Genomic DNA, 26842 nt, shown 5'->3' on the forward strand with positions numbered 1-26842 from the left:
ATTTCAGGTAGAAAAAACATTACTATGTGATTTTTTAAATTATTATTTTATGAAGATAACGTGGGAATATTAACAAGTAATTTATTAAGAATATCACCATCTCCATCTAACACAACTCTTTTATATTTTGTATATGACTTCCTAATCTCTGCTTATATAACTTATATTCGGCATTATGCTCGTAACACTAACCATATCAAAGATTTCATTTCTACATAGCCTTCATACTTTTTATTGCCACATTATGTGCCAACCAATAGATACATTGAGTATTGATTAATGTGTTATTAAAAATTTAGTTTCCAATTTTTTGTTACCATACATAACACTTTTTGCCTGTGAAATTGTTTTAAATGTTTCTAAAAGTGGGATTAAAAGGTTGAAGAGTTTGGAAATTATCAAAGCTCTGAGAACTATTTTGCCACATTGAAAACAGCTACAGCAGCAGGACTGGAATAGGAGTGTTTCACAATATCGTTGTGAGCCTTGGGTGACAGAGCGGCAAACTTTGATTAGCAAATGCTCCTGTTAAGAATAGTGGAGGAAAAGTCCGTCCGTTCTTCAAAAAGTGAACCACAGAATTATCGTGTGACCTAGCGATCCCCTCCTAGGTATCTATACCCGAAAGAACTCCAGGTACTCAGACAACACTTGTACGTGAGCGTCCACAGCAGCAGCATTCATAATGGCCAAAGCGTAGCTCCGGCTCCAGCTGGCCATCGGTGAGCAAGCTATGTGACGCACACACAGCGGAGTATCACTTCGGCCACAGAAATGAAGTGCCGACACCTGCCAGTGGGGCTGAGGCTCCAAACACACTAAGTGGAAGACACGGAAGATCACATGCCGTGCGAGCCCGTTTCTGTGCCGTCTAGAGAACAGGGGGATTCACTCATAGACACAGAAGGAAGACCGGTCGTCACCAGGGATGGGGAGGGACCGCTTCATGGCATAGGCTTCTGTTTTGGGTGATAAAAATGTTTTGGAACTAGACAGAAGAGGTGGCCTCACAACATTGTGAAAGCACTAAATGCTACTAAATTGTTCATTTTGAAGTGGTTACTTTTATGTTACATGAATTTCATCTCAACTAGAAAAAAGGGAAAAGATGGGTGGAGTCCATACACCACTGTGTCATTGTTAGACCTCCACCAAGTGGCTTGGGAGACACGAGGGGTCTAGAGACCGGTGTTCCAGTCCTGGGTCTGGCCTAGATCGGCTGTGTGACCCTGGGCAGGTTAACAAAGTTCTCTGAACCCATCTCCTCAGCAGAACGTCGGAAGCAGCGTTCACCCCGTGGTGTGGGTGTGACTGTTGGGGAGCAGCGTCTGTAAAGCGTCGCGCGCGGTGGAGGACAGCGCGGGGTGGGCTGCGGTCGCGGGACCTCTACTTCGGTAACACAATAAATCAGCATTCGGTAAAGCCTCCTCGGATTACGTGATCTATGTACGCGCGAGCAGAGGAAAGGGTAAATATCATCTATGCTCTTAAAATGGAATCTAAATATGGAAAACCATCGACTTTTCTCTCTTCTCCTACAGCTGGTCCACCGTGTTTATCACAGGCCACATTTCTCTTTCCATCCTACTTGTAGATAAGGAGAGTTGTGCTTCATGGAGCAGTATGCCAAAAACCTCTACAGAACTTACGGATCTACTGTCGTGGCCTTAGAATAAAGAGTAACAACTGTAACGTGGAAAAAAAGCTCAATTTGTGCTGTCTGGACGAGTTTGAAAAGAATTAGAGGTAGACAGCAAGTATCTTTCTTCTCAGTAGCTAGACAAGGAAAATGGATTGTGTCACACAAAGAAATCACCCATTCAGAGGGGAAAGACGTTCAGCAGTATAACTTCTGCGTATTGAAATGCACACTCATACAAACAAGTGGCCACACGGATACAGTAAATGTTCATGACTAAGTCATTTTCCACCTAGTGTTTCTTGAAGTCATTTCCTTCCTGAGCTCCCGGCTGAACAATAGCATTTGAGCTACTCACCCCATGGGCCTGCAGATGACCCTGCTTCTCCCCCTGCCTGCCCAGGGCAGCCAGGATGATGCCACTGCTGTTCTTGGTGGCAAACGTCGCCAACAATTCTGATTCTGGTGACAAAGACTTGGGTGACAGTTCAACGTAGCCGCCTTTCAAGAAGCTAACACTTCGGATAGGCTGGTCACAAAAGAGAGGAAGGAGCACCATCACGCCCACTTAAAGGCTGAACCGCCCACCATGGGGGTTACTGCCGGTCTCCCCGTCGTCTCTCTCCCATCCCCCCTGCTGGCTTAGATTTTGTTACTTTACTACATTGGGAAGTCAGTGAACATTTATAGAAACTCATTCCAATATTAATAAAATGTTTCCCACCTCCAGTATACAGCCTTTTCTCACTCCATAGGAATTTCTGAGTAAATCAAAGGTCGATCTGGATATTTCCAGGTTTTTGATACAGCCCACATAGCTTTTGCTGGTGACACCTTTCCTGTGGGGAGAACAACAAAATTTGGATTTTATAACTCCATTTTTGAAAGGAATAAAAATGGATCTCCAAGTAAAGAAAATCTTCTATTTGTCATTCTGCAGAAATGTCTAGGTCTCCCTCTAAGAAGGACATTGATGGTGAAGACTTCAGGTCAAATGAATGCTCTCCTTAGGACCAAGGAAAGGGGTTGAATTTAATGAGTTAGACTAGATGACTACCTAGATAAAATGTTTAATATTTTAAGGGAAAGTAGTCACTGCAATTTAAATATGCTCAGTAAAACACAGGTCAGTTACAAAAGACAGTCCACAGTCATGAGGAAGCAATGGCACATAGACCGAAATCCAAGTTTCATGTAGGGTAGAGCATGGCCGTAAGCCTCCCACGGAAGCAAGTGCGGGCAGTGTTAGTCCCTAGGACCACATGGCTACAGAAGTCACTGGCCGTTCTCCAACTACACAGTCCTACACTTTGTCCTGAAGGAAATAATTGCATTGGTGAAGTCTAGGATTATCCTGTTTCTTTGACTCCAAATCAGTACCATATTTTTCTTAACAGAAGTTGCCACACTGCTGGCTGGGGTGAGGCTGTCACGTGACCAAACTCTGATTTCCAAAATATGGAGATGACTGAACATCTCCAGGTTACACTCTGAAGCATCAGCTGGTCACAGGGAAACTCTGAAGTCACATGGTCTCCAGTTAGGTCCCAGCTCATTTTTCTTTCCCTCTGTGTTAAGCAATGAGCTGTAGACCAGTAGGCAACTACTTGATTGAGGACGGATTTCGACCTTTCTGGATCAGTTTCTTCCTTTGTAGAGGAGGAGGCTGCCCTTGATAGATACCCAAGTTCCTTCTAGCATAAAAGTCTGTGATTTGGGATATCTTCCTATAAAATGGGACCTCTTCTCCAATGTCTACATGGTGTCCATTTAGGTCCCGTAGAGATGAGCCGTGACACAGCTTGTTGCTACAGGAGTATCTAGTCCTGCTGCCACCATGTGAGGAAACGACATCTGAAATCTGGCTTCCAGTCCTGGCTCCATCTTGGCAGAGGGATAAGACCTCAGGGGCAAGTGACCAACTCCCCTGAAGTTTAAGTAGAATTCATTTCCAAGACGGGGTAGGGGCATGGCGACTGTGGTGGTAAACTGCGTTCCTTGGAACTTTCAGAAATTTCTGGCCAAGAGAAGGGGTGAGGAGTGGATCTGGGGTGCTGAACTTATAGCATCCAGAGTGGCTGCACTTCTGTGTGGCGTATCAGGATTCCGTGCAAGAACTCGCTGAAGATGGGATAGTGGGCTGGGTGACTCAGTTTGGACATTTGATAATCCCACTCCCTGGAATCCATCTTGCCTTGACTGCTGGACTTTCATATAGGACTTTTTTTTTTTAATGGTGTGAAAGAAACTTAGGATTTAATTTTATGTCCAGTCCAAAATTACACAACTGAGGACAATGACCCACAGAGAGCTTATGTCAGTTACTAAAGCTAGTCACAAAGCTAAACGTGAGTAGCGATAAAACGAGTTCATTGCCTCCTCTGCCATCTTTCTTCCAACTTCCTCATGCTGGTCTTTCAGCTTTCACATACATGATTCCCCTCATCACACAAAGGGGAAATCCAGATAAGTCTGCAGACAGCATGATTTTTTTGCCCTGAAAAAGATTCTGCTAAAATCTCTAGAGAGAACAACTTGTGATGGAAAATGAGGTCTCCAGATACTGTATAATATTAGTAACAGTAACGATTTCTAGGTGTTCTAAAGGCAGACAGAAAATCATTAATTTTACTACAGAAGGGTTTCTTTACATCCCAATTAATATGACACATAGTGGTTTGAGTCAAGGCAGATGTTACGGGTTAAAATTTGTCCCCCACAAAAGATGATGAAGTCCTAACCCCCAGTACCTGTGAGTGTGACCTTATTTGGAAATAGGGTCGTTACAGACGTAATCGCGTTAAGCTGAGGTCATTAGGGTAGGTCCAATATGACCCGTGTCCTTATGAAAAGGGGAAATTTGAACACAGAGAGACACACACAGAGGGAAGACAAGGTAATAAGACACAGAGCATGTTATCTACACGCTGAGGAAGGCCTGAAGTTGCCAGAAGCTAGGAGAGAGGCATGGAACAGATTCTCACAGCCCCCAGAAGGAAGCAAATCTGCTGACCGCTTTTGGACTTGTAGCCTCCAGAGCTGTGAGAGAGCTTCTGTTGTCTGTCCCCTGGCTTATGGTGCCTTGTTAATGGCAGCCCTAGGAAACTAACGCATTCGGCAGTTACGGACATAATTATGCCATGGGATATACCTCACAGCTCTTGACCTAGGTAATCCACCCACATAAATTGGATCTTTATCTAGACGATTGAGGTCAGAAGATGCTCCTGGAGTTTCACCTTGCTTGGTTTCTCTGTAGCTGGTGTTATACGCATCAATAACTGCTAGGATTCCTAAAAAGAAGAGACAGGAAAATGAAAATCATTTTCTACATTAAGGTAAAAACAAAGTTCATTGATAAATTCTCTCTTTATAAATTCTTTCACATTCTGCACATCTGACCAGGGAGTATTCCTGGCTGTTAAAGGATACATGAAAATCCTCTGTACGAAAGTCCATGAATCCAGAATACATATCGCTGAATGACAGCAGTTATGTGTGTGGCAGCAAAGAGAATGGACTTGATCTTTGATTCCAAATCAGTATTTAATGTTAGGTAATGCACTTGGAAACCATTAAAAAAAATAGAATTATAAATTCCCCCAACAAAATGTGAATCCTGGCATTTAGTATTTCAAAGAAAACAATGGCTTTCCATTAGCATATCATTCAAGGGTCCCCAAGAAGCTAAAGTAAATAAAGACTGCTGATTTTGGAAGTATTTCTTTCTTCTCTTTCTCTTTCTTTCTCTCTCTAAAAAATTTTAGAGACAAGAGAGGAGGGGCAGAGGGAGAGGTAAAGAATCCCAAGCAGGCTCTACGCTCAGTGCAGAGCCCAACGTGGGGCTTGGTCTACAACCCCAAGACCGTGACCTGCGCCAAAATCAAGAGTCAGATGCTTAACCAACTGAGCCACCGAGGTGTCCCTGATTTTGGAAGGATTTCTGTTCCTGTGAGGGTGACCTGTAACATCTCATTGCCCTTCTGTGCACTTAACTTGCTTTCGGTTTCTCTGGAAGGCGATTTTGTACCAGGTTCCGTTGTTATAGCGTCTGTCTGTAATAAGGGCAAGAGGCCCTGAACCCAGGTCAACTGTAACTCTGACCCTGCCACGCACCAGCTCGATGGACAAAAAGTCTTTCTGCGAAGAAGAGAAAAGGGTTACCCAGGGCTACACTGTTCTCACAGATTCCCTTTGCCTTCAAGTTGCAGGCGGTGGAAACCTTCCAAAGTCAAACTCAGAAATGTGGATCTGGCCTAACTGTCAGAGGTCTCTGCTAGGAAACTGACGTGTCTGGGAAGACTTTCTCGAATACTACCTAGATATAAGGGAGAGAAACACAATGTCGCCAAAATCTACAGTAAGAGAAGTGGGATCTTCGTATCATTTTCATTTAGATCGACAAATGGGCCAGTACTAGATGGTGGAGAGAAATCACTCCCACAATAGGATAAAACTAATGCTAAATTCCTGTAGATGGAATTCAAAGAAGTGATTAGAGTGAACATGGAACACAATAGAGGAAAGTCAAAATTTAATAACAAATATCATTGATATCTATAAGTGATAGGAAGGGTGTTTTCTACTTGGTGGTCTCCTGTATTTTGCAACGGGTCATCAGTGAATTTTTAACATAATATTTAAAATGGGGCAATATTATGGCATATGTATATCTTATATTCGTATATATGTTTAATGACTCATAAAGCAGTCAGTAAACATAAATCTCCTCATAACTATTGGACTGTATATACTTACAGTGCCATTTGAAGCGAGGTAGAGAAGAAGCCCATTGGGTGAAAAGGTACTAAACAGCATAATTATATGAGTCCCTGCAGCCCGGAGCGTTCTCTCCACAACCGAATACCCACTCCCGTCAAAATGGAAGGAAGAGTCTTCATTCTGGGGGCTGCAAAGCAGAGCAGATGAAACAGCATCTAGTCTCAGGAGGGTGGTCAAAGAGAAGAAAGGATATATTTACCGATGTCTTCACCTCACAAACATTGTGGGAGAGCTATTATTTCCATAATTTGATAAGTGTAAGTCATATCTTAAATTATGTTGCCATGAGATTACGCAAGGCAAATGCCAGTTGCTCTCTAAGGAAAAGAAAGTTAACGCGGTGTTCACTGTAGTTAGAAGAAAGGTCTTCACAGGATGGATAATCACTATAAATATTTCTACTTATCAAGATTTTCATTCGTTCTGATTTCCTTTAATGTCACTGTCCTTTCTTAATTCCAAAGCTTTCAGAGTAATTTTTATATTAACATTTTATCACCTTCTACTGGTTTTAAGCAATACATCAGCTAAACTGGAATAATGATGGAAAACAAATAGGTACCAACATAGCAGAAGGACCATTCCCTCCCCCCCCCAAAAAAAATCATCATTGACAACAAAAATATCAAAAATCTGCAGGATGAGCTTACAACAAAGTTATTTAAAATAGGCCTCAGTCCTTCTCAGGTCAGTGTGTTTTGTGGCCACCCCCGTACCTCAAAAGACTGCCCTTATTCACTCTTCAAGTGCAAAGTGAGTTTATCTGGAACATCTCATAATACATTTATTTTATTTATTTTTTAATAATAATTTTTTATTATATTAGTCACCATACAGTACATCCCTGGTTTTTGATGTAAAGTTCCATGATTCATTACTTGCGTATAACACCCAGTGCACCATGCAGTATGTGCCCTCCTTACTACCCATCACCAGTCTATCCCATTCCCCCACCCCCCCTCCCCTCTGAGGCCCTCAGTTTGTTTCCCAGAGTCCATAGTCTCTCATGGTTCATTCCCCCTTCTGTTTACATTTTAAAAACATGTTTCTGGGCTTCAGAGTGAAATCTGGATTCAGGTGTTTTGCGGGGACAGGAATTTGCACTTTTCCCAGTTGAAGGGCAACTCGATTCCACATCTCCACGCAGGACACGTACCCGAACGGTGACACTGTTCCCATTAACAAAACAAAAAGAGCAGCGCTTTGTGACGCCTGAGGTTTTAAGCTGATAGCTTCCCTCAGTCCAGCTTTTTCTAAAGATTTCTGTCTTTTGACCTGTCTTAGAAGTGGAACTTACAGGAAATGCACTCTGCGTGAAGCAGCTGCGGCTTAATTCTCTATTCTTTCATTCTGAATCCTGTGACTTCCTGCAGGCATGTCCCATTGCTCTGTCTCTTGGCTGGTCCGTTTCATGCAGCTAAGGACACAGACCCTAGAACCAGACTGCTGGGGTTCAAATCCCTGTCTCCCGATTCACTAGCTGTGTGAACTTGGAAATGTTACCTAACATCTCTGTGCTACATTGCCTTCCAATAAGGAAAACAACAGAAGCTCTCAGGAAGGGCTATACATGATTTAATGCATGTAAAGTTCTTTAAACAGTGCTTGGCACTGAAATGTTCCCTCCAGTTAGCTCTGATTATTCGGCTTTGTCCAAAAGTCTCTGCAGGGTCGCCTTTTGCCCACTAAAAGCTGAGCCTCAAAGATTAAGTACCTTGTCCAAGGCTACACCCAAGAAAATGGTGAAGCCGGGTTTCATACAAAACTCCAGAAATCTGTCCTGTCCCGCTGTGCACGCCCTGTCCCTCTCCAGAGCTCGGGAGTTCTCTGTTCTCAAGAATGGGAACTCTGCTTCTGGCTTCTCCCCATCAGCAGGGCCCGGCCACAAGAGGTGGCCACAAAGAGGGATGCATTCAAATGAAACCATGTTTGAATGTGCGTCTCTTGAGAAGGTTCTTGCCCAGGTTGATGACAATTTTCTGGGGCTTGTCCCTTTGTGGCCGAGGCTTCCGTTCTTAACCATGAGGCCCACGTGCCTCGCCAGTCAGCCCAGGTGCCTGTTCCCAGGTGGGCCCCTGCCCAGGCAAAGGATCCTGGGACAAATGAAAGCCAGGTTGACAACAGCAACCCTCTGTCCCCAGCTCTCAGCCCAGTGAGCCTTCAAGAATCACTAGGCCTCTGATGCAAGCTCTCATGACAGGGCGTCAGGCCTGCTGCACTACCCAGCAGCGCTCGGGGCAGCTGTATGAGAGTGAGTGCAGTGTCACGTGGGCCTCGGGCCTTTGATGCCACTTCACCTGTGCCTCCACGTGCCATAGCACGGAGAACGTCCTCTGTGCTTCCACAGGTGTCTCTCCTGGAGACCAGGAGACGTTGGAGGAGATCAACTCCTGGGACAAATGCTGACATCGCCAGCAGCTAGCAAAGGGCCTGGAACACAGGTGACTGGCTTGTCGCAAAGGTCCCAATACCACCTGTCCCAACATCCACTCATAACTAATACCAGAATAAAGGCCTATTAATTAAATAAAAAGGCTTTTTCCATTTTTAGATGATAACTGTTAGAATCACTGGCTTATTGTATAATATGCTTTAAGAATTTAAGAGATCGTTCATAATTATAAACATATGCTGATAACATATAAAAAAGTGTAAATATATCCAAAGAGGAATTAAAAAGCAAAACAAAACAAAACAAAACAAAACTCCATTTGTTTACCTGGTAATATAAGTCAAAGGTAAATGTCCTTTAGATTTAAACAACAATTTTCTCAGTATGAGCATCAGTGGACCGCGCAAATGATTTAATAATGGCAGATTACACATACAGGTCAAAAGCACATTGAATTCTCATCACCGATCTATAAAAATTGATTCATTTACAGAATTAGTTTGCTAATTCTTTGAGCTAAAGTCTCTGCCTAATAAGTAGGGAAGTTTGCCTAAAATGACGACAACGCAATTTACAAACATGGGCAGAAAGCACCAGCTTGCGTCTCTCTCTGCACCTGCCACTGTATGTTCTATGGAACATACACGACTCTGAAATGCTGCTTTTTAAAAAGTTGGGGATCAAGTGAGTTTGGGAATGCTGCAAGTCCAGCCTGTCCTGAGGACAAGGTTACTGCGTGTTAGCACATTAGAAGCTTCTGATGGCCTCATAATAAAGAAGTGCACTTAACTGTTTTAACCCAGTGTTTCCCAACCATTTATGGTCAGGAGACACCTTGCACCCTCACTTAAAAATAAGTATCCATTAATATCCTATCGAACTAGTATTCTTTAAAAAAACACACGTTAGATATGGTAGTCAATATAAGGTAGTCAGTATCAGCCAGCTGATTTGTTCAGCACCCAGAAAAACATTTAATCAAACCTTTGATTGAGCCCATGAGTCAGTCTGGTCCTAAGGTTCAGCTGGGTGGTCAGCCCTCTACAAAAAAGCCAGTTCTAGGACTAGGGTCAGGAGGGGGGCGGCACCTGCTAAGCCCTCCTCTCGGTCTGTAGCAACCTTCATCTTTCGCCGGGGGTCCAGGTGGGTGGACATGAGGTGGGAGGGTTTTCTTCAAAGAGAAGAAAACCGGTGGCCACATAGAAAACTGACTTCCTCATTCCAACAAAAGAGAAGAGCTAGCAGGCATTTAATTCACTCACTGCTGCAGTTCAAGGCCGGGGGTTTTAAGATAACCCTGAAAATGACAGGCGAAACTGGGAACACTGTAACAGCTGAAGTAGGGGGACATTTTCCGTATCAGAAACGTTCGGGCTCTGTTAAGACTCTTCCTTTCTACAAGTAAGATTAATGATCTGGGGTCAATGTGGGGCCCAGAGTCCAGGGGTCAGAACAGCTTTCAAGTTAGAATCTCTAAATCGCTGGGGAAACTTCCCTGCTAGAAAAACAGCACGAGGAAAAAGGGATGGGGATGTGATGGGGAGTTCTCTGCTCCCAGAGTTCTAGAGCTGGTGTCATTACCTCACTGGGTAATATCATTTTTTATCTTATTTGCCAATTATAAAACCTTGGGTTTTACGCACTTATTGTCAAGAAAATAATTCTGAGACATCCACCTAAAAAGCAATGGACTGTGACAGGAAGATCAGAGGTGAACACTGGTGCGGTGTTTCACATTTATCCGGTATTTTCAAATACATCATGACATGTGTTCATTACCAGGGTGGGAGGTAAGACAACATACTCTTCATTTTCCTTTTCTGGAAGAAGAAACCAAGTCTCCACAAGGTGAAATGACTTACTACAAAGTCACCGAGAGGGATCTGGTAGGAGAGGAAGCCTGAGAAACTTAGACACCAAAGCTAATATTTTTTTCAGTCATAAGGCTCCAATAACCAGGTTCTGGTCATGACTTTGAAAGCAAGTGAAATAAAGGGAAAGAAGCAAATAAAAGGCTCAAACCACCAAATCCCAAGTTACAAGCCCTAAGAGAAAACGGATCTGACAGTAACAAAATGAAAACTTGCCCACGAGTTTCTAAATGTAATGGGAGTTGCTTCCAACTGATCTTGTCTCAGCTCACTGTTAATTACAGATATCTATCTGGACAGAGCAGCCCATTAGACTACAGAATTATAACAGATGTTACATTTCTCTAATGGCAGAGGCAATCTATTGTCTTAATTACCAAAGCGCTAGTTATTTTTTTAGAAAGTAAAACGGGGGCTCTTGAGCTCAGTGAGAGTTATTAAATGCCAGCTATTATGTCAATATCAGCCAAACGATGTCAGGTAGCTGTTCGCCCTTGCCAAAGGCATTTAATTTCTCGAATTCTAGAATTTCAGAATGGGAAAGATTTATCTATAAAAACTGGCAGCACAAACAAAATTCTCATCCTTGGAGGTCTTTTCAGAATAACGATGTCCAGTGATTCACCAAAGACTTCCCTGTGGCTGAGACCGAGGTGGCTTGAGAGGGTGTGTGATGCTTCTCGGCGATAGGACCCACGATGAAAGCATACGGGCACAGTGAAAACTGCTCCGTAAAGGTTAAAAAGGATACCCGTGCTTCTGTCAGGAAATGACCTACGTCCTACCCTGTGGGGTAAGACGACGACAGGACAAACTCTGTGCCACCTGTGATGGGCATGTGAATTCTCTAAGCAGCTCTCGGGTGTGAATGACACTGTGTATTAAATCGTGGGGCCCGTTACCTTCCAAAGCAGCCGTGACACTTGCCCTCCCGTTCAATGTAGTTCCACAGGCCGATGGACTGTCCGTTCAGGGAGGCCTCTCCCATGCAGCCTTTAAAATGAGTAACCTTCACAGCGGGAGACTTCTAATACAAACACACAGAAGAGACATAACCCAAGGGGGTGGGGGCGGGGAAGGAATGCACGCTCTACATGCACGAAACTCCTTCCTGGGAACTTAAACCTAACACCCAGATTTTGAGAAAACAACATCCAGAAAAATGGCCAGGCTGTGATCACTGGATTTCCTCCCAATTATTAAGTGGAACCGTAGAATGAGTGATAACCAGACAGGATCTTAAAGATCACCTCGGTTACCAGGGTCCCTGGAGAGAAGCCCCTTTTACAGGCGAGGAAACAGATTCAGAGCATGTTGGTCAGTGGTGAGGGCCCGGCAGGGACTGACACCCTTACTGTCGGGGCACCGAACCAAACCCGGGTGACTCCGCTTGATCCAGTAAGCGGATAGCGGGTAGAGTAAAAGAAATCGCAGCGGCCCCCGTGCTAAACACGAGTTGGCATTATTCTGCCACTAGAGTCAGAACGGCAATAAGAGAAATTACAGAAATGAATGCAGAATATGGAATTTCTTGTTTCAGTCCTGGAAAAGGAACCGAATAGCAAAATGAGCCGCTGGCTTCTTTTCCATTTACGCTCTTTACTCGGCAGGGTCTTTTGCTTTAGAAAACCAGCCCAACTCTGCAAATTTACTGTCATTAAGCAAAATAATAGAAACAAGAAATAATCACCTGCCTAGGATATATTCAATAATTTAAGCATACCAGTTTTAGGTAAAAGCAGCCCGTCAGTCCTGTTCAGATGAACGTCTGGAATGTTACCTTGACCTGTCCTCCAAGCCCTCCAACAAACACGAGCGTTGAGTTGTTTATATCCAGAATGTTCGCTGTTCCAGGGGATTTACTTGTTTTTGTTGGTGGCTTCTGAGTTGCGCTCATTTCCTTTACACTCAATGAACCGATGTTTCCAAATCTAAGGGTTACAAAGAATTGCAAAAAGAACACTTTCGGAATTGCAAGTCTGTCAGTGCGTGTACACATCTGTTTCTAGACCCAGCTGCTTCTCCCCGTGTTCCCTGCAGCGGGCCCCCACTGGTCTCCCTCTTCCAGTCTTGCCCACCCCACCCCCAGTTTACTCGCAAAACCTTGCGGAGAAGGTCTTCTAAATCGTAAGTTGCATCGTGCTACCTCCTTGCTCCGACCAGTTACAAATAATGAGTTGACTCTATTTGAAACAGTCTGCGGCCTTCAGTGTTACTCCATTTCCATAAACGACAGAGCAAAAGGCAAGAACACACGAGCAAGAACACACCACAGTATTATGGAAAAGTGGAAAGATACAGCTAAACCTTGAAAGAAGCTACTGCTGGAGAGAGGCTTTACAAGGAAGGATTTTGCTTTGTATCTGAATTTTAAGGAACCACGTTCCCCACTTAGACCCCTGCCTTCTTTCCTCTTCTGTGTGCACACCGCACCTGCCACGTGGAAGTTCTACCCTGCTGCCTCTCACCCCCTCTACCAGGGAGAACAAAGTTTACCGGGTTGGCCGCCTCACCTTTAGACCTAACATTCTAAAGGCAACAAACTTAACTTTTTTCTTCTTTTATTTTTGATTTTGGTAACAAAGCTTATTTCTTCTGTAATAAGAAAAAAAAAAAGCCCTTATTTCTATAGTGAATCTGAACCAACTATCCTTTTACTATAATCTGACTTCCCTGAAGTTTCAAAGATTATAGGGTGTGACAAATATGTTACAAATTTATAAGATACAGTTTTAAAGAGACCCTTGGAGAGAACTTTCTCTACTACCTGGTTACATAGATACTGTGCCATTTGTTGTCGTCAATTGGGAAGTCTGGAAATTCCAACCGCGTGGACCCGGAGCCCATATCCCAGAGAAAGGCCACCTTCCCTCGCCGCATCTCCACTGCCAAGAAATCAGACTGGGGCGCGGGCATGAGCTGGGATGAGTTAACGTGCCGACTGTTTGCATGACGACCAAAATATGTTAAAGAATGAGCTCCTGGAGCATTTCCTCTCTTCTTAAAAAACAAACAAACAAACAAACAAACAAACAAACAAACCCTGTCTTCTGTCTTTAAATGCTCCCCTTCCTGGAGCTGGAGCATGACTCAGAGTACTGGAGACAGCTAAGCTTCGTTGGATATTAGTGTCCCACCTCCCTTGCCCCGCATGGCCCTCCACAGTGCCTTCCAGAATGTTCCCCAGGAACACTCACTGGGGGTCACCAGTAGCTTACAGGGAACATGAGCGAAGGCGCTCTACTTGCTTGTTTGCCCAGTCTGAGAAGGCAGTGAGTGAACGTGAATGTGCAGTAAGACAGGAGCCAAGAGATGCCCCATCAGGGACTTGCGTGGGCTCTGCGCCTTAGCTCCCAAGAAGACATTTCAGAATTCGTGCTTGTTAACATTTTCTGCTCTCACACCCCCAAGGGTTCTGCCCCATTCCCACTGGCAACCAAGGGTATCAATGGTTTCCACAGGGGACTTGCCCCTCTGAGAGCCACCAGAATCTCGCCGGGTGGAGGAGCCTGGGTGAAGCTGGATGGTGCTGATACGCCCGTTAGGGTGCACACCTCCACTCCTGATAACCACCACCAAGATCCACTTCACACACCCACGCCTACACCCGGTGACTGAAGAGGCTGCAGAAGCCATTAGGAAATGGTACCCACAGCGAGCGATGAAGATGGCAGAGGGAAGACCCCCCTCAATATCGCAGTCCTCCTCACAGGCATTCAGTGTGTGTTTTTAATCTAATGCCCCTAGTTTAGCAAAAGCTTAGTTCCCTTAGAAGAATTAGTGATTTCACCAAGGCCCTATTTGTGTTTTTCACCAAAACCCCTGCCAATTCAGAAACTATACATGCTCCCAAGAGAGTCGTTGCTGCTCTCCGCGGTCCGTACTCACACTGGTGCTGCTCCCGAGGTAGAAGAGAAGGTTATCGGGCTCGCTTGTCTTCACGTTCAGCGTTACCGTGTTATAGTTAGTGGAAGAAATTGGAGGCTGGTAGGCCCGGATGCAATCTCTGTCTGCAGACACGGCAACTTTAATCTGTGAAAGGAAAGAGGAAGTGTCCTAATCACGCAGTGACACACGTTGGCAGCATGCCAGGAGAGCAAAAGTGCTGTTCCAGAAGCAATTTTCACTGGCAGGCAGGTTTCCTCTCCTGAGGCTGCATAATGCTTTGTGTTTCATAACGTGAGAGATCAGGTGGTGATGACGATTATTTTATTTGGTGAACTACTTAAAGATGGAAAAGTCAGTCTTGAAGTTCTAAGAGTATTTTACGTAGGAAACAGTCTCACTCATGTGAGACTTAATTCCTTAAGACAAGGAGCTTATCCAGATCACCCTGGAATCTTTACACCTGACACAGGGAGGATATTTGATGATCATGTGTCAAATAAATGAAGGGATAATCTATTTATACATTCAGCAAATATTTATAGAGCAACTTTTGCACTTACTAGACGTTTCTCTAAGTATTTGCATATATTTCTTATATTAGCTTTAAAGATTATACGTGTGTGTTAATCAGAGCATTTAGAAACATCCGTCGGGCTTACGTTTACTTGGTGACTTTCTTGGAAACAAACAGAAACCAAAGCTCATGTCAACCTACAGCAATTTTCCAATATTGAGGCCACGGGTGCCGGGGGGCGGGGGATGACTGCAGAACTGATTTTTCTTAGCTAGCAGGGTTTGAGCAGATGAACATGAGACCAGAGGTCACATCTGTCCTCTGTAAGTCCCCAGTAGCGTGGTGACTGCATAGTCTCTCGAAAGTATTATTTCCCCCAAACGCCTCCCCTTTAGAGCACAAGCAATGCACACGCTATGGATGGTCGTAAAACATTTTCTCAAGCTGGTATTTTTCCAGCTGTCAAGTGTTTGATGCATCTAGTGACCTGGATTTGTGAGCGTGTGTGTGTGTATCGGCTGTGTCGCCGGACTCCTGGACGATGAGGCTCACGGGCGCAAACTTTCTGAAGAACACTTGCATTACTGACAGCACATTGGGAAAGTGATGGCAGTAATGCCACACTCGGCCAAGGAAACTTGGACGTAAACACGTAGAGCACGGGCCGTAGGCCACCTGAGCTAACAGTTGTGGACTGATGAGTCTAGGCTACAATTATAAATCTCCACAAAGACATGAGATCTCTTCGCTAACATTTGGAGACAGGTTGAAGCAAAAAACAAAGAAAATGAGACTACTTAAGTATACGTAAGTACACTGTCCCAGGCAGGAGAGAAGGTCTTTTCAAGACAAAGCATAGGCACCATAAATAAAAGTCATAAGTTGCTCTATCTATCTATCTATCCAGACATACGCACACACACACCCCTAAGTGTGTGTGTTTGTGTGTGTGTGTGTGTGTGTGTGTGCTTAAGTAAATATACTTAACACAGAGTTTTAAATGTACTGTAGACAAGGCTGTGAGAAATGTGGGCGGTAAGAGCTGAGTCAGTAGACGTCCAGGGGGCTGGTGTGACAGTCCCCTCTGCAGGAGTCCCCTGAGACCGGGAGTTACCAGGAGACCCCACGAGCACAGGAGCCCACACTCACAGAAGCTGCCTGCTTCCGGGCCTGGCTGATGAGCAGTTTGATTTCTGACAGGTTTCTGTTCAGGTTTTCTTCTAATATCTTCAAAGGTTTCAACCGATCAAATAAAAGGCTGGCTTGTGCTTCTGCGTCTTTCACTCTTCTTCCGGCTAGCAGGGCTACCAAGTATCAGGTGGCGAGATAGTTGGCAGCAGGGAGGAAACAAGAGAAATGAATTATTTATTACCAATGCACTGAATAAAAGGATCAAAGCCTAGAAATTTGGTAAATACGGTTGACCCTCAAACGACTCAGGCGTGGGGGTGCTCAACCCCCATACAGTCGCAAAGCTGCGTGTCACTTCTGACTCCCCAAAAACTTCACTAGGAATAGCCTACTGTTGGCTGGAAGCCTTACCAACAACATAAATAGTCAATTAACACGGTTTGTATGTTACGTGTGTTATAGACTGTATCCTTGCAATACAGTAAGCTAGAGAAAAGATGATGTTAAGAAAAGCATAAAGAAAATACATGTTCTGTATCGTATTTATTTTTTTTTTAAATCTGTGTCTAGTGGACCCGTGCAGTTGAAACCTGTGTTGTCCAAGGGTCCACTGTCTATGAGAAATGCGCCAGCAGCATGCACTACCCAAGGCCCTTCTCTTGCTTTATCAATGCCAATCTAGATATCAGTGCATTTTTATTCCTTAGGAATGCTGTTGGGCAACAAGACGCCATGCTACACTGGGCTAGTTGAAAATCTCACACCGTAGGCTTTCCCACTGGGAAGGGAGACCAGGACGTACTGGTCATTGAGGAGTCCTGTAGAAGTTTGTTGGTTTCTTGTAAGGTGGCGTTAACCCTGGAGAGGTCAGTGGATGTATTCAACAGCTTCTGGCTCAATCCCACGACGTCCTTTAGAGTACTTGCCGCGCTCTGATTTGCAGCTGTGGCCAACTCTTTGACTTTGGTTCCTTTGTCTCTGACACCTGAAATAAATTTATATGCAAGCATGCACTCCTGTGATCATACATGGGGAAAACCATAAACCACGATAAATGTAACTTCTCATGGGAACATATTACAGTATTTCTTATGGGATGCTGAACACAAAATGGGGCTTCTGGTTTTTAATGGAAGTAGTAAGACCACATGTCCTATGCCTTACTGCTCCCGCTTAGGGACAAATGAAATAGTTTTGGTAACAATCCTCTGTATTGAAATTTCAATATGCAGTGAGATCACCTGCTAATCGTCATGTTCTCAGCATCTTAGATATTAATAAGTGAAATTTCTTTACTTGGATTCCCTTCTATCACTCCCTTCTCATAGTCATTAAATACTTTCTTCATATAGGCCCATGTGGGGATAAGGAGGTTGGGGAATTTAAATTTGTAGGTAAGATAGGCATGTTGTAGGCTAGAGGAAGTGGTATTTGCCCACAACATCAGCTGGCTGCTAGATGGAACAGCAGCATAAAGACTGAACAGTCACTATAGATAAAATGGAATTCAGTTATTGTAGAAAATCTGGGTGATGATTTTTTTTAAAGACACTAGTATTTATGTTTAAAGTATCCAATCACAAACAGGACAGAAACGAACACTAGAAGAAGCCAGATAAAGAGTCTACAGGTGTCTTTTTACTCTTGCAACAACTTTTCTGCAGGTTTGAAATACCTCCAAATAAAAAGGTGTTTTTTTAAGGGGGGTTGTGGGGGAGGGTAGAGAGAATCTTAAGCAGACTCCATGCCCAGTATGGAGCCCGACACAGGGCTTGATCTCACAATCCTGAGACCATGACCTGAACCAAAAACAAGAGTCAGATGCTTAACTGACTGAGCCACCCAGGCACCCCTGAAAATGTCCTTTTAAGTGTTTAATCAACATAAATCATGTGTCCTTAAAAAAGAAAGAAAAGAAAAGAAACGTCCAGGTCAGAAAATGTTCCCCTGACTTAAGGTTAGAAGTCAGTCCAAAGTGCCCCAAGCCCAGCTCCCCACAGCAGTTTCCATGCTTACAGGTGAATCCATGGACCTCGGGAGCTGTGAGGCATCTTGTCGGGCTTACTGAGAAAAGAAGAGAAGGTTGAGCGGGTGTAAATGATGCAGGGCTGCTGGACTCATTTGTTTTATACTTTTAAACAGTTATACTGTTTCGGAGTGTAACGAACAGTGCATTTCCAACCCATCCATATTACAGTGTTTTCTGAGCTTAGTTTAGAATGCTTTACTGCCTCCTGAAGGAAGAGCACCAAGCAAGAGTTCTTTAATTGCCCCCATTTATAACAAATCTAGCATTTTCCCTTAAAGCACGAACATTCAGCTTCTTGCTGACTTCTTGAATGACCCTTTCATTGAAGCAATGTGTCAAGCCATTTTAAAAGAAATGGCGTAATTATTATTCAACACAGTACTAGAAGTCCTTGCAACAGCAATCAGACAACAAAAAGGGATAAAAGGTATCCAAATCGGCAGAGAAGAAGTCAAAATGTCTCTCTTCACAGATGACATGATACTCTATATGGAAAACCCAAAAGAATCCACGCCCAAACTATTAGAATTTATAGAGCAGTTCAGTAATGTGGCGGGATACAAAATCAATGCTCAGAAATCAGTTGCATTTCTGTACACAAACAATGAGACTGAAGAAAGAGAAATTAGGGAATCCATTCCATTTACAATAGCACCAAAAATCATATGGTATCTCGGAATTAACTTAACCAAAGAGGTAAAGGATCTATATTCTAGAAACTACAAATCACTCTTGAAAGACACTGAAGAAGACACAAAAAGATGGAAAAATATTCCATGCTCATGGATCGAAGGAATAAATATAGTTAAAATGTCTATGCTACCCAGAGCAATCTACACTTTCAATGCTATCCCAATCAAAATACCAATGACATTTTTCAAAAAAACCAGAACAAACAGCCCTTAAATTTGTGCGGAACCAGAAAAGGCCCCGAATTGCCAAGGAACTGTTGAAAAGGAAAAACAAAGCTGGGGGCATCACATTGCCTGATTTCGAGCTATACTACAAAGCTGTGATCACAAAGACAGCATGGTACTGGCACAAAATCAGACACATAGACCAATGGAACAGAATAGAGAACCCAGAAATGGACTCTCGGCTCTTTGGGCAACTAATCTTTGACAAAGCAGGAAAAAACATCCAGAGGAAAAAGGGCAGTCTCTTCAATAAATGGTGCTGGGAAAATTGGACAGCTACATGCAAAAGAATGAAACTTGACCACTCTCTCACACCATACACAAAGAGAAACTCCAAATGGATGAAAGACCTCGATGTGAGACAGGAATCCATCAAAATCCTAGAGAAGAACATAGGCAGCAACCTCTATGACATCGGCCACAGCAACTTTTTTCATGACACATCTCCAAAGGCAAGAGAAACAAAAGATAAAATGAACTTGTGGGATTTCATCAAGATAAAAAGCTTCTGCACAGCGAAAGAAACAGTCAAAAAAACTAAGAGGCAGCCCACGGAATGGGAGAAGATATTTGCAAAGGATGCTACAAATAAAAAACTGGTATCCAAGATCGACAAAGAACTTCTCAAACTCAATACGCGAGAAACAAATAAATAAAAAAATGGGCAGAAGATATGAACAGACACTTTTCCAATGAAGACATACAAATGGCTAACAGACACATGAAAAAATGTTCAAAATCATTAGCCATCAGGGAAATTCAAATCAAAACCACACTAAGATACCACCTTACGCCAGTTAGAATGGCAATAATTGACAAGGCAAGAAACAACAATTGTTGGAGAGGATGTGGAGAAAGGGGATCCCTCCTACACTGTTGGTGGGAATGCAAGTTGGTACAGCCACTCTGGAAAACAGTGTGGAGGTCCCTTAAAAAGTTACAAATAGAACTAATCTATGATCCAACAATTGCACTCCTGGGTATGTACCCCAAAGATACAGACGTAGTGAAGAGAAGGGCCATATGCACCCCAATGTTCATAGCAGCATTGTCCACAATAGCTAAATTGTGGAAGAAGCCGAGATGCCCTTCAACAGATGACTGGATTAAGAAGATGTAGTCCAGGGGCGCCTGGGTGGCTCAGTTGTTAAGCGCCTGCCTTCGGCTCAGGGCGTGATCCCAGCATTATAGGATGAGCCCCACATCGGGTTCCTCCGCTGGGAGCCTGCTTCTTCCTCTCCCACTCCCCCTGCTTGTGTTCCCTCCCTCTCTGGCTGTCTCTCTCTTTGTCAAATAAATAAATAAAATCTTAAAAAAAAAAAAAAGATGTGGTCCATATATACAATGGAATATCACTCAGCCATCAGAAAGAACGATTACACAACATTTGCAGCAACATGGACGGGACTGGAGGAGATAATGCTAAGTGAAATAAGTCAAGCAGAGAAAGACAATTATCATATGGTTTCACTCATTTATGGAACATAAGAAATAGGAAGATTGGTAGGAGAAGGAAGGGAAGAATGAAGGGGGGGTAAACAGAAGGGGGAATGAAGCATGAGAGACTGTGGACTCTGGAAAACAGAGGGCTTCGGGGGGGGGAATGGGATAGACCGGTGATGGGTAGTAAGGAGGGCACGTATTGCATGGTGCACTGGGTGTTATATGCAAATAATGAATCATGGAACACTACATCAAAACCTAAGGATATACTGTATGGTGACTAACATAACATAATAAAAAATTATTATTAAAAAAAATAAAAGAAATGGGGTAGCATCAAGTCTCCCAAGGTTTTTTTGCTTTTCAGAGTTTGATTCTAACAATCCAATACAGGCGTTCCTGAGTTACTTAAATAGTTATCTTCACTGCCAAATCATACTCCTCTGCCAGTAAAAACTCTATCCATCTTGGTCAGGAGTTTGAGTGAGGGCTGTTATTCAGACTCACAACAGGACTTCCTTCTGCTCCTGTGTAACGGCTTTACAATGAGCAAACATTAATTAAATCAAGAACCCCCTTCCCACTTACCTCCAGGAATTGCTCTGAGTATTGAGAGTGATTCATTGGCCCGCCTAGTAATTGTATCAGCATTCTCTTGAAATCTGTTTGCTGCATTTTTCAATTCACTCAGTTTCAATGTGATATCTATTTAAAAGGGGGGAAAAGTGCCCTCTTAGGGTAGCCAACTCAAAAGTTGTCTAGGCAACAGTTTCCTTCATCACTCTGACCCCTCTACAGAATCAACAGCTTTTTACAGACACCACCCCCCCCATATTGAAATTTTTCCAGCAAGACTTAGCACCACTCATTGTAGAAATTAAGAGTGTTTTTAGCTTACTAGATCTTTTTTTCTATTCTGCTTGTTGCCCTTCTCCCTAATATTTCTTGAATTGCATGTCCAATTTAATTAGAGTTCAGGTGAAGACTTGTGCTTAAATCCCTCAGTCTTAATCATTCACTAACTTCCTGTCCACACATAAATTTTGTCTACCTCTCTTCTCTGGGTTGTAAAGCCCCAAAGATCGTCCTGCCCAGGAATCTTCCCCAGTGCCCCCCTGCTTCCTTGGCTGGGGCGCCTCCCCTCCCTCCACCCTCTCACCACAGGACAGGTGCTCAGCTCAGCCCCCGTCAAGTCTGATCAAAGTTGTTGGATTAAAGCGTTTACTTTTAATATTTCTGTGTGTAACACACAATCACGTCTAAATGCTGGACACATGGTTAAAAATGAATTATGGATAAGATACCTGATGAACACGATGGTTCTGCCTAAGATTTTAATTGCCAGAAAAGTCACTATTTGGTGGCCCCTGACATACCTTTCCCCATGTGAGCTGAAACCACAGCCCAACACTGATGCTAGAGTTTGTGTTTCATCTGCTTTATGATCAAGTGTGAGGGACTTTCTACTCCGTGAGATGATGACATCACATTTAAATTGTGTCACTCACAGAGAACCAAAGCTATGCACACATCCGGGCCCTTGGCTCAGAAAGGCATGGGAGGATCCAGGACTGGGCATGGAAGTGTTCTTAGAGGGGTGTGAGCTTTGTGTAGCCCACTGTCTACTCCTACAGGAAAGGACTTGATTAGAATATGTTAAGGTGAAAAGCGTATGTTTTTCTCACGCCACAAATCCCTGCTGCCATTTTGTGTTGTGTTTCCTGGACAGCCTCACATATGTGAAATCATTGCTTACTGAACCCTTCAGGAAAAACTCACTGCATAGGTATTTCTTGTAAAATTGATAAGTCTGTTACGATCTAAGTCAATAATGATTTAATGAGAAGCTACCATGACCCTAGCGTTATATTAGCCCTGTTTGTCAACACTGGCAAAAGAAATGCATCACACACAACACAACTCTTCACGAAACTGTGAGACAGTGCAAGACGAACAGGGCAGCACGTGAAACCAAAGGGAACCTGACACACACTGCGAAACGGTGGCAGCCCACGAACCAAAACCTTGCATGGAGGATTCAGTTACCACAGAAGGCTTAACGAGACTTTGGAAGATTAGAGGTGCCCGCACATTAAGAGAGGTCATTAAAATAAAAATTTTAATTATGTGATGATTCTAGGACAGGAAATCGGAATGTCATTGTGACAAAGTGTTCATGTTCAGATTCCTCCAGGAAAGGAGAATGTTCCAGCAGTATGCTCAGAAAGTCTGCTTATCAGTACGGTCCAAGTTAGAAACATACCTCGATACTTTCTGCTCAGGCTGTTGCCTTCTTTTAAAAATCTGGAACTGCGCTGGAGAGCCACTTTTCCATTAGAAACAAGGGATTCTGAGAACTGGAAAACAGGACACCTTAAACATGGCCATGGTTGGGGGGAGGACGGGGCAGGTGGACTCCCGCTGGAGACGGGGCTGCAACTCTATCAGAACAGCCTCTGGTCTAGTTCCAAACATGGGAGTCCTCTGGATAATGGGTAGAGACAATTTAAATGGTCCTAATTCACGGGTGAGGAGAAAGAACACAAACTATTTTTAAATATATGAAGACGAAACCCGGACATTAAGCAAGGATTTCTCCAGAGAGAAGATGTCTCAAGTAGTATCAAGAAGCATTATCCTTTTTGTCATAAGAAACTCTGAGATTCTCCTCACTGGTCTTTGTAAAGAAGTATTTATGACCTTAAGGGGTGCCAGGGTGGCTCAGTCAGTTAAGCGGCTGACTTCAGCTCAGGTCATGATCCCAGATCAAGCCCTGCGTCGGGGCTCTCCCTCTGCCCCTCACCTGGTTCGTGCTCTCTAATAAATCAATAAAATCTTAAAAAGTATCTACGGCCCTATGAAATTAAAACTTCTATCACATGATGACAGAGCCAAACAGATCTCACCAGACAAGAATGTTGACAAGCATGAATTTAAGCCCCTGACTCTGGGCTCAGCACCTCTGGAACAATCTCCCCCAGTGCCTAGAGAAGGAAGGTGCACAGTGTGGCCCCTGGGGCAGCTCTCACCACGCTCGCTGTAGTCACCGTCTCGAGAGCATCTTTTGCCGCTTTCTCTGATTCTTCAATGAGGCTCCAAATGTTGGAATGGACGTGGCTTGTGCTGGTGGCATTCAGGGACACGTGTCTAACGCCGCCAAGGCTACTGTGTAATCAGCACATTTATAGAAGTCAGCACAAATTAAGTGGAACTTGCCCACTATTCCTGAAAGCTGCCTGGTTTCTTACGCTTAGAAAAGTTCAAGGAATAACAACATAGGGATCCCCCTCTAACTCTGAAGGTGATCTTTGAAAGCCCGTAGTTACACTGTCATGAGAACACTCAGAAGTGCTGTTCAATTAACACCCGAAGAAGGGACTATTGCTGGTTCCCCTGGTTTTAACCGTCCATCAGTTTCCACCAGCTGCCTTCAGCAGTCTCATTTCCGTTCAGACCCCCCGCGTATGGCTGGGGTACCACTGCGTGTTTGCTTTGGCTGTAATCTCTCCTTCTGCGCACTAGCTAATTTTCAAAAAGCTTCCCTAAGCATCTATAAGGATGCTGGATCTTGTTCCTCAAAAGGTATGTACCAATTTGATGAAATTCACTCGATTTTGGAAGGAGGATCAGATAATATTTCAATCATTCGAACTTCACTCTTACAAGTGGGCAAATCGCTTGTGAACTTGCCAGCTGGTAATGGTGCAATTTCACCCAGCTCAACTCTATCTGGAAAATGAAATCTGACAATTGACACATCTTTGCCTGCTGAGTAACTCACTCCATTTTCTTCCCAAGGTTATCGAGTTGAGGGATTCCCAAACCAGACACCAGTCGTAACTACTTGATTGGCAAAATCTGGTGATTTATAAGTAAAAGATATGATGATATGTAACGTCGTGTAGCATACCAAATTGCGTTTACTATTCCTACTGGGTAGTATGGGCTGTTTCTAGCTGTGTACGTAGGCAGAGGTTTTTTTTTCCTCTTTTGGGAAATAATGAAAGCTGATGAAAAGAGAAAAGCTGAGTATCTGATTCCATTTTCTATTACGGATTTCTTGGCATGTGTAGGCGGTAAGGGTCCACGTGACACGTGACCCACACGACATTCTATCATATTTTTAATTGCTTTCCTCGTGTGAGCTCATCTTTTATGGCAGCATTCCTCAAATCGGAAAGATATTTATTTTTCTCCTGCCACAAAACATACCCACACACTGCAGCACACATATTCCCAGTGGCCACGCTTTTTCTACCTATTATGGTGACAAAGTTAAAGAAATAAATTGACCAATTAAGTCACAATATTGTGTAAATCTCTGATGAGGCTGAAACACTGGCTCCTTCATTCGCTGTACATTCGATAACACGGGGATCTTTAAAACTGTGACAAAGCCCAGGTCACAATCTTTGAGTGGGAGGAGGACAAGGGGACAAAAGCATCAGTATTTTTGAAGTTCCCCAGGTTATTCCAAAATGCAGACAAGTTTGAGAGCCACTGTCCTCAAGTCATGTTTCTCCTTTAGAGCCGCTTTGTCACAAGCTGAAGACATATTTAACAAATGCTAAAAACACATGTTAAGATAACTAAGACAACAGTAGGCCTTCAGGAAACAGACAGTAAAGGGGATGGTGTCCGCCGGTGTGGGCCACCATAACCTCCAACCACACTAAGCCAACCAAATCATACGCTTCGGGAGAACAAGATTTGTAATAAAATTAATGTCTTCATTCTGTCCAACCTAACAAAGCCCTGAGCATTTAATAGTTAATGGCTTAATACTATAGCATAATATCTGTTTTACTTCTATCCAGTTCAGTGTGCATTTTCCCATCACATGCGGAAGGATAACCACGTTACCGGACATGGGAGGAAGTCCTCCTTGCCACGTGAATAAACTAGGAGTCTTCGTTTGTAGGCAAAAGAAGACTGACTCAACATCGTGATCAAAGTAGCCACTCTTACTCTCTTTGCTCCATGGATCACCCGCCCCGGGATTCCTGCAAGGTGTGTTCTCACCTGTCCAGGGCACCTGCTAGTCTCTGGAGCTCAGCTGCGTGGTCCTCTGCTCTGTAGACAAGGTCCAGTGCTCTTCTTTGGGACATCTGCATGACCAGACCATCTACGTGGTGCCTGATTTTGGCAGTCCACAGAAGGAGCTCATCACGGTGGCGCTCTAACTGCTACGTAGAGGGATTCAGACCGTGAGCATACATGCATCTACTGAACAATGTACGCATGTGCACGTGTGTGAGGGCTGTGAAGATTCTCCGAGCCATAACTTACTGCCAGAACATTCTGTGTCGCCTCTGCACGGGCTGTGACGGCAGCTAGCAGTCTTCTCCCTCTGGCAATGAGCGTCGAGGTCAAGTTTTGTTCTTCTTGAACACGTAGCTTCTTTTCCTGTGGCAAAAAGTCACCTTTGAGGAAGCTTCACCAAAGCGAGCCAGCTTCTGCACGTTACTGCCGGACTCTACGTGCTTCAGTTAGTACTTGGGGCTTGTTTTCAAAGAAGCTAAAAATGGTATTATTGACAGAGGAGAGCTGGGCTCCCAGCCCTGACTGAGAAGGAAGGAGACCGTCTTTGTGAAGACTCACGTGGAATTCTTGCAGGTTGGCGTGGGCAATGCGCAGCAGGCGGTCGCTTTCCCGGGCCTCCGCCTCTGCCCCCCTCGCCAGGTCTCCTGCCGCCCGCAGCTCACTGTTGTGTTTTGAAAGGAGGCTGCTTGCTGCTGCTTTTAAGACCTCCAGCTCTTTCTGTGGCTTCCGGTAATTCTTCTGAATTTGTGACAATAAATCTTCAGCAGCCCTGTTAAATATAGACGGTGTAGGTAGTAAGTAAATGAACGACGATGTTCCTATCGTGAACGGGCAGGGAAGGACCCTGCATTCCCATCCCTCGTGTCTTCTTGCCGTCGGAAGTGGTACATCATCACCTCTTACAAAAGGAAGTGATTTTTCTAAGACAGCTACAGGCATGGCGTATTTACACTTTATCCTTAACAAGCAATCTTTATTCACAAAGTTCCTGACATGTTTTATTAAAGGAATTAAAAGAAATCACCTCTGTGGGCGGGGGTGCAGAAAATCGGGACCACAGTCTGTGGACGAGGACGACGGCCATCTTGCTTTTTAGTACAGCAAGAAATTGAAAAGAGGCTATTCACGGATTCGCTTCATTTGTTATGAAGTTACTGATGTATTTAGAGGACATAAGGGTTTTTCTGCAACTA

The 26842-nt window shown here is 43.8% G+C and overlaps 1 protein-coding gene across 2 annotated transcripts in view; it reads right to left on the bottom strand.

Moving 5' to 3' along the window:
• LAMA1 (laminin subunit alpha 1) overlaps nucleotides 1-26842 on the bottom strand; it is a 159295-nt gene that overhangs the window by 13346 nt on the left and 119107 nt on the right. Inside the window, exons 37-54 of one of the 2 annotated variants that reach the window (XM_045781938.2) lie at nucleotides 26208-26418; nucleotides 25896-26012; nucleotides 25629-25792; nucleotides 23636-23771; nucleotides 22870-22963; nucleotides 21195-21311; nucleotides 18234-18281; nucleotides 17020-17202; nucleotides 16236-16390; nucleotides 14573-14716; nucleotides 13452-13585; nucleotides 12465-12615; nucleotides 11587-11711; nucleotides 6398-6548; nucleotides 5635-5779; nucleotides 4791-4932; nucleotides 2364-2478; nucleotides 1998-2168 (exon numbers count right to left, since the gene is read on the bottom strand). In XM_045781938.2, the coding sequence (XP_045637894.2) occupies nucleotides 1998-2168; nucleotides 2364-2478; nucleotides 4791-4932; nucleotides 5635-5779; nucleotides 6398-6548; nucleotides 11587-11711; nucleotides 12465-12615; nucleotides 13452-13585; nucleotides 14573-14716; nucleotides 16236-16390; nucleotides 17020-17202; nucleotides 18234-18281; nucleotides 21195-21311; nucleotides 22870-22963; nucleotides 23636-23771; nucleotides 25629-25792; nucleotides 25896-26012; nucleotides 26208-26418 (2503 nt within the window). The remainder of the gene's footprint in view (nucleotides 1-1997; nucleotides 2169-2363; nucleotides 2479-4790; nucleotides 4933-5634; nucleotides 5780-6397; nucleotides 6549-11586; nucleotides 11712-12464; nucleotides 12616-13451; nucleotides 13586-14572; nucleotides 14717-16235; nucleotides 16391-17019; nucleotides 17203-18233; nucleotides 18282-21194; nucleotides 21312-22869; nucleotides 22964-23635; nucleotides 23772-25628; nucleotides 25793-25895; nucleotides 26013-26207; nucleotides 26419-26842) is intronic. The other variant, XM_087869967.1, reaches the window with a different exon arrangement.

The sequence above is a fragment of the Ursus americanus genome, chromosome 19 (genome assembly GCF_024610735.1).
Source record: "Ursus americanus isolate L20-20 chromosome 19, mUrsAme1.1.p, whole genome shotgun sequence".
Classification (NCBI taxonomy): domain Eukaryota; kingdom Metazoa; phylum Chordata; class Mammalia; order Carnivora; family Ursidae; genus Ursus; species Ursus americanus.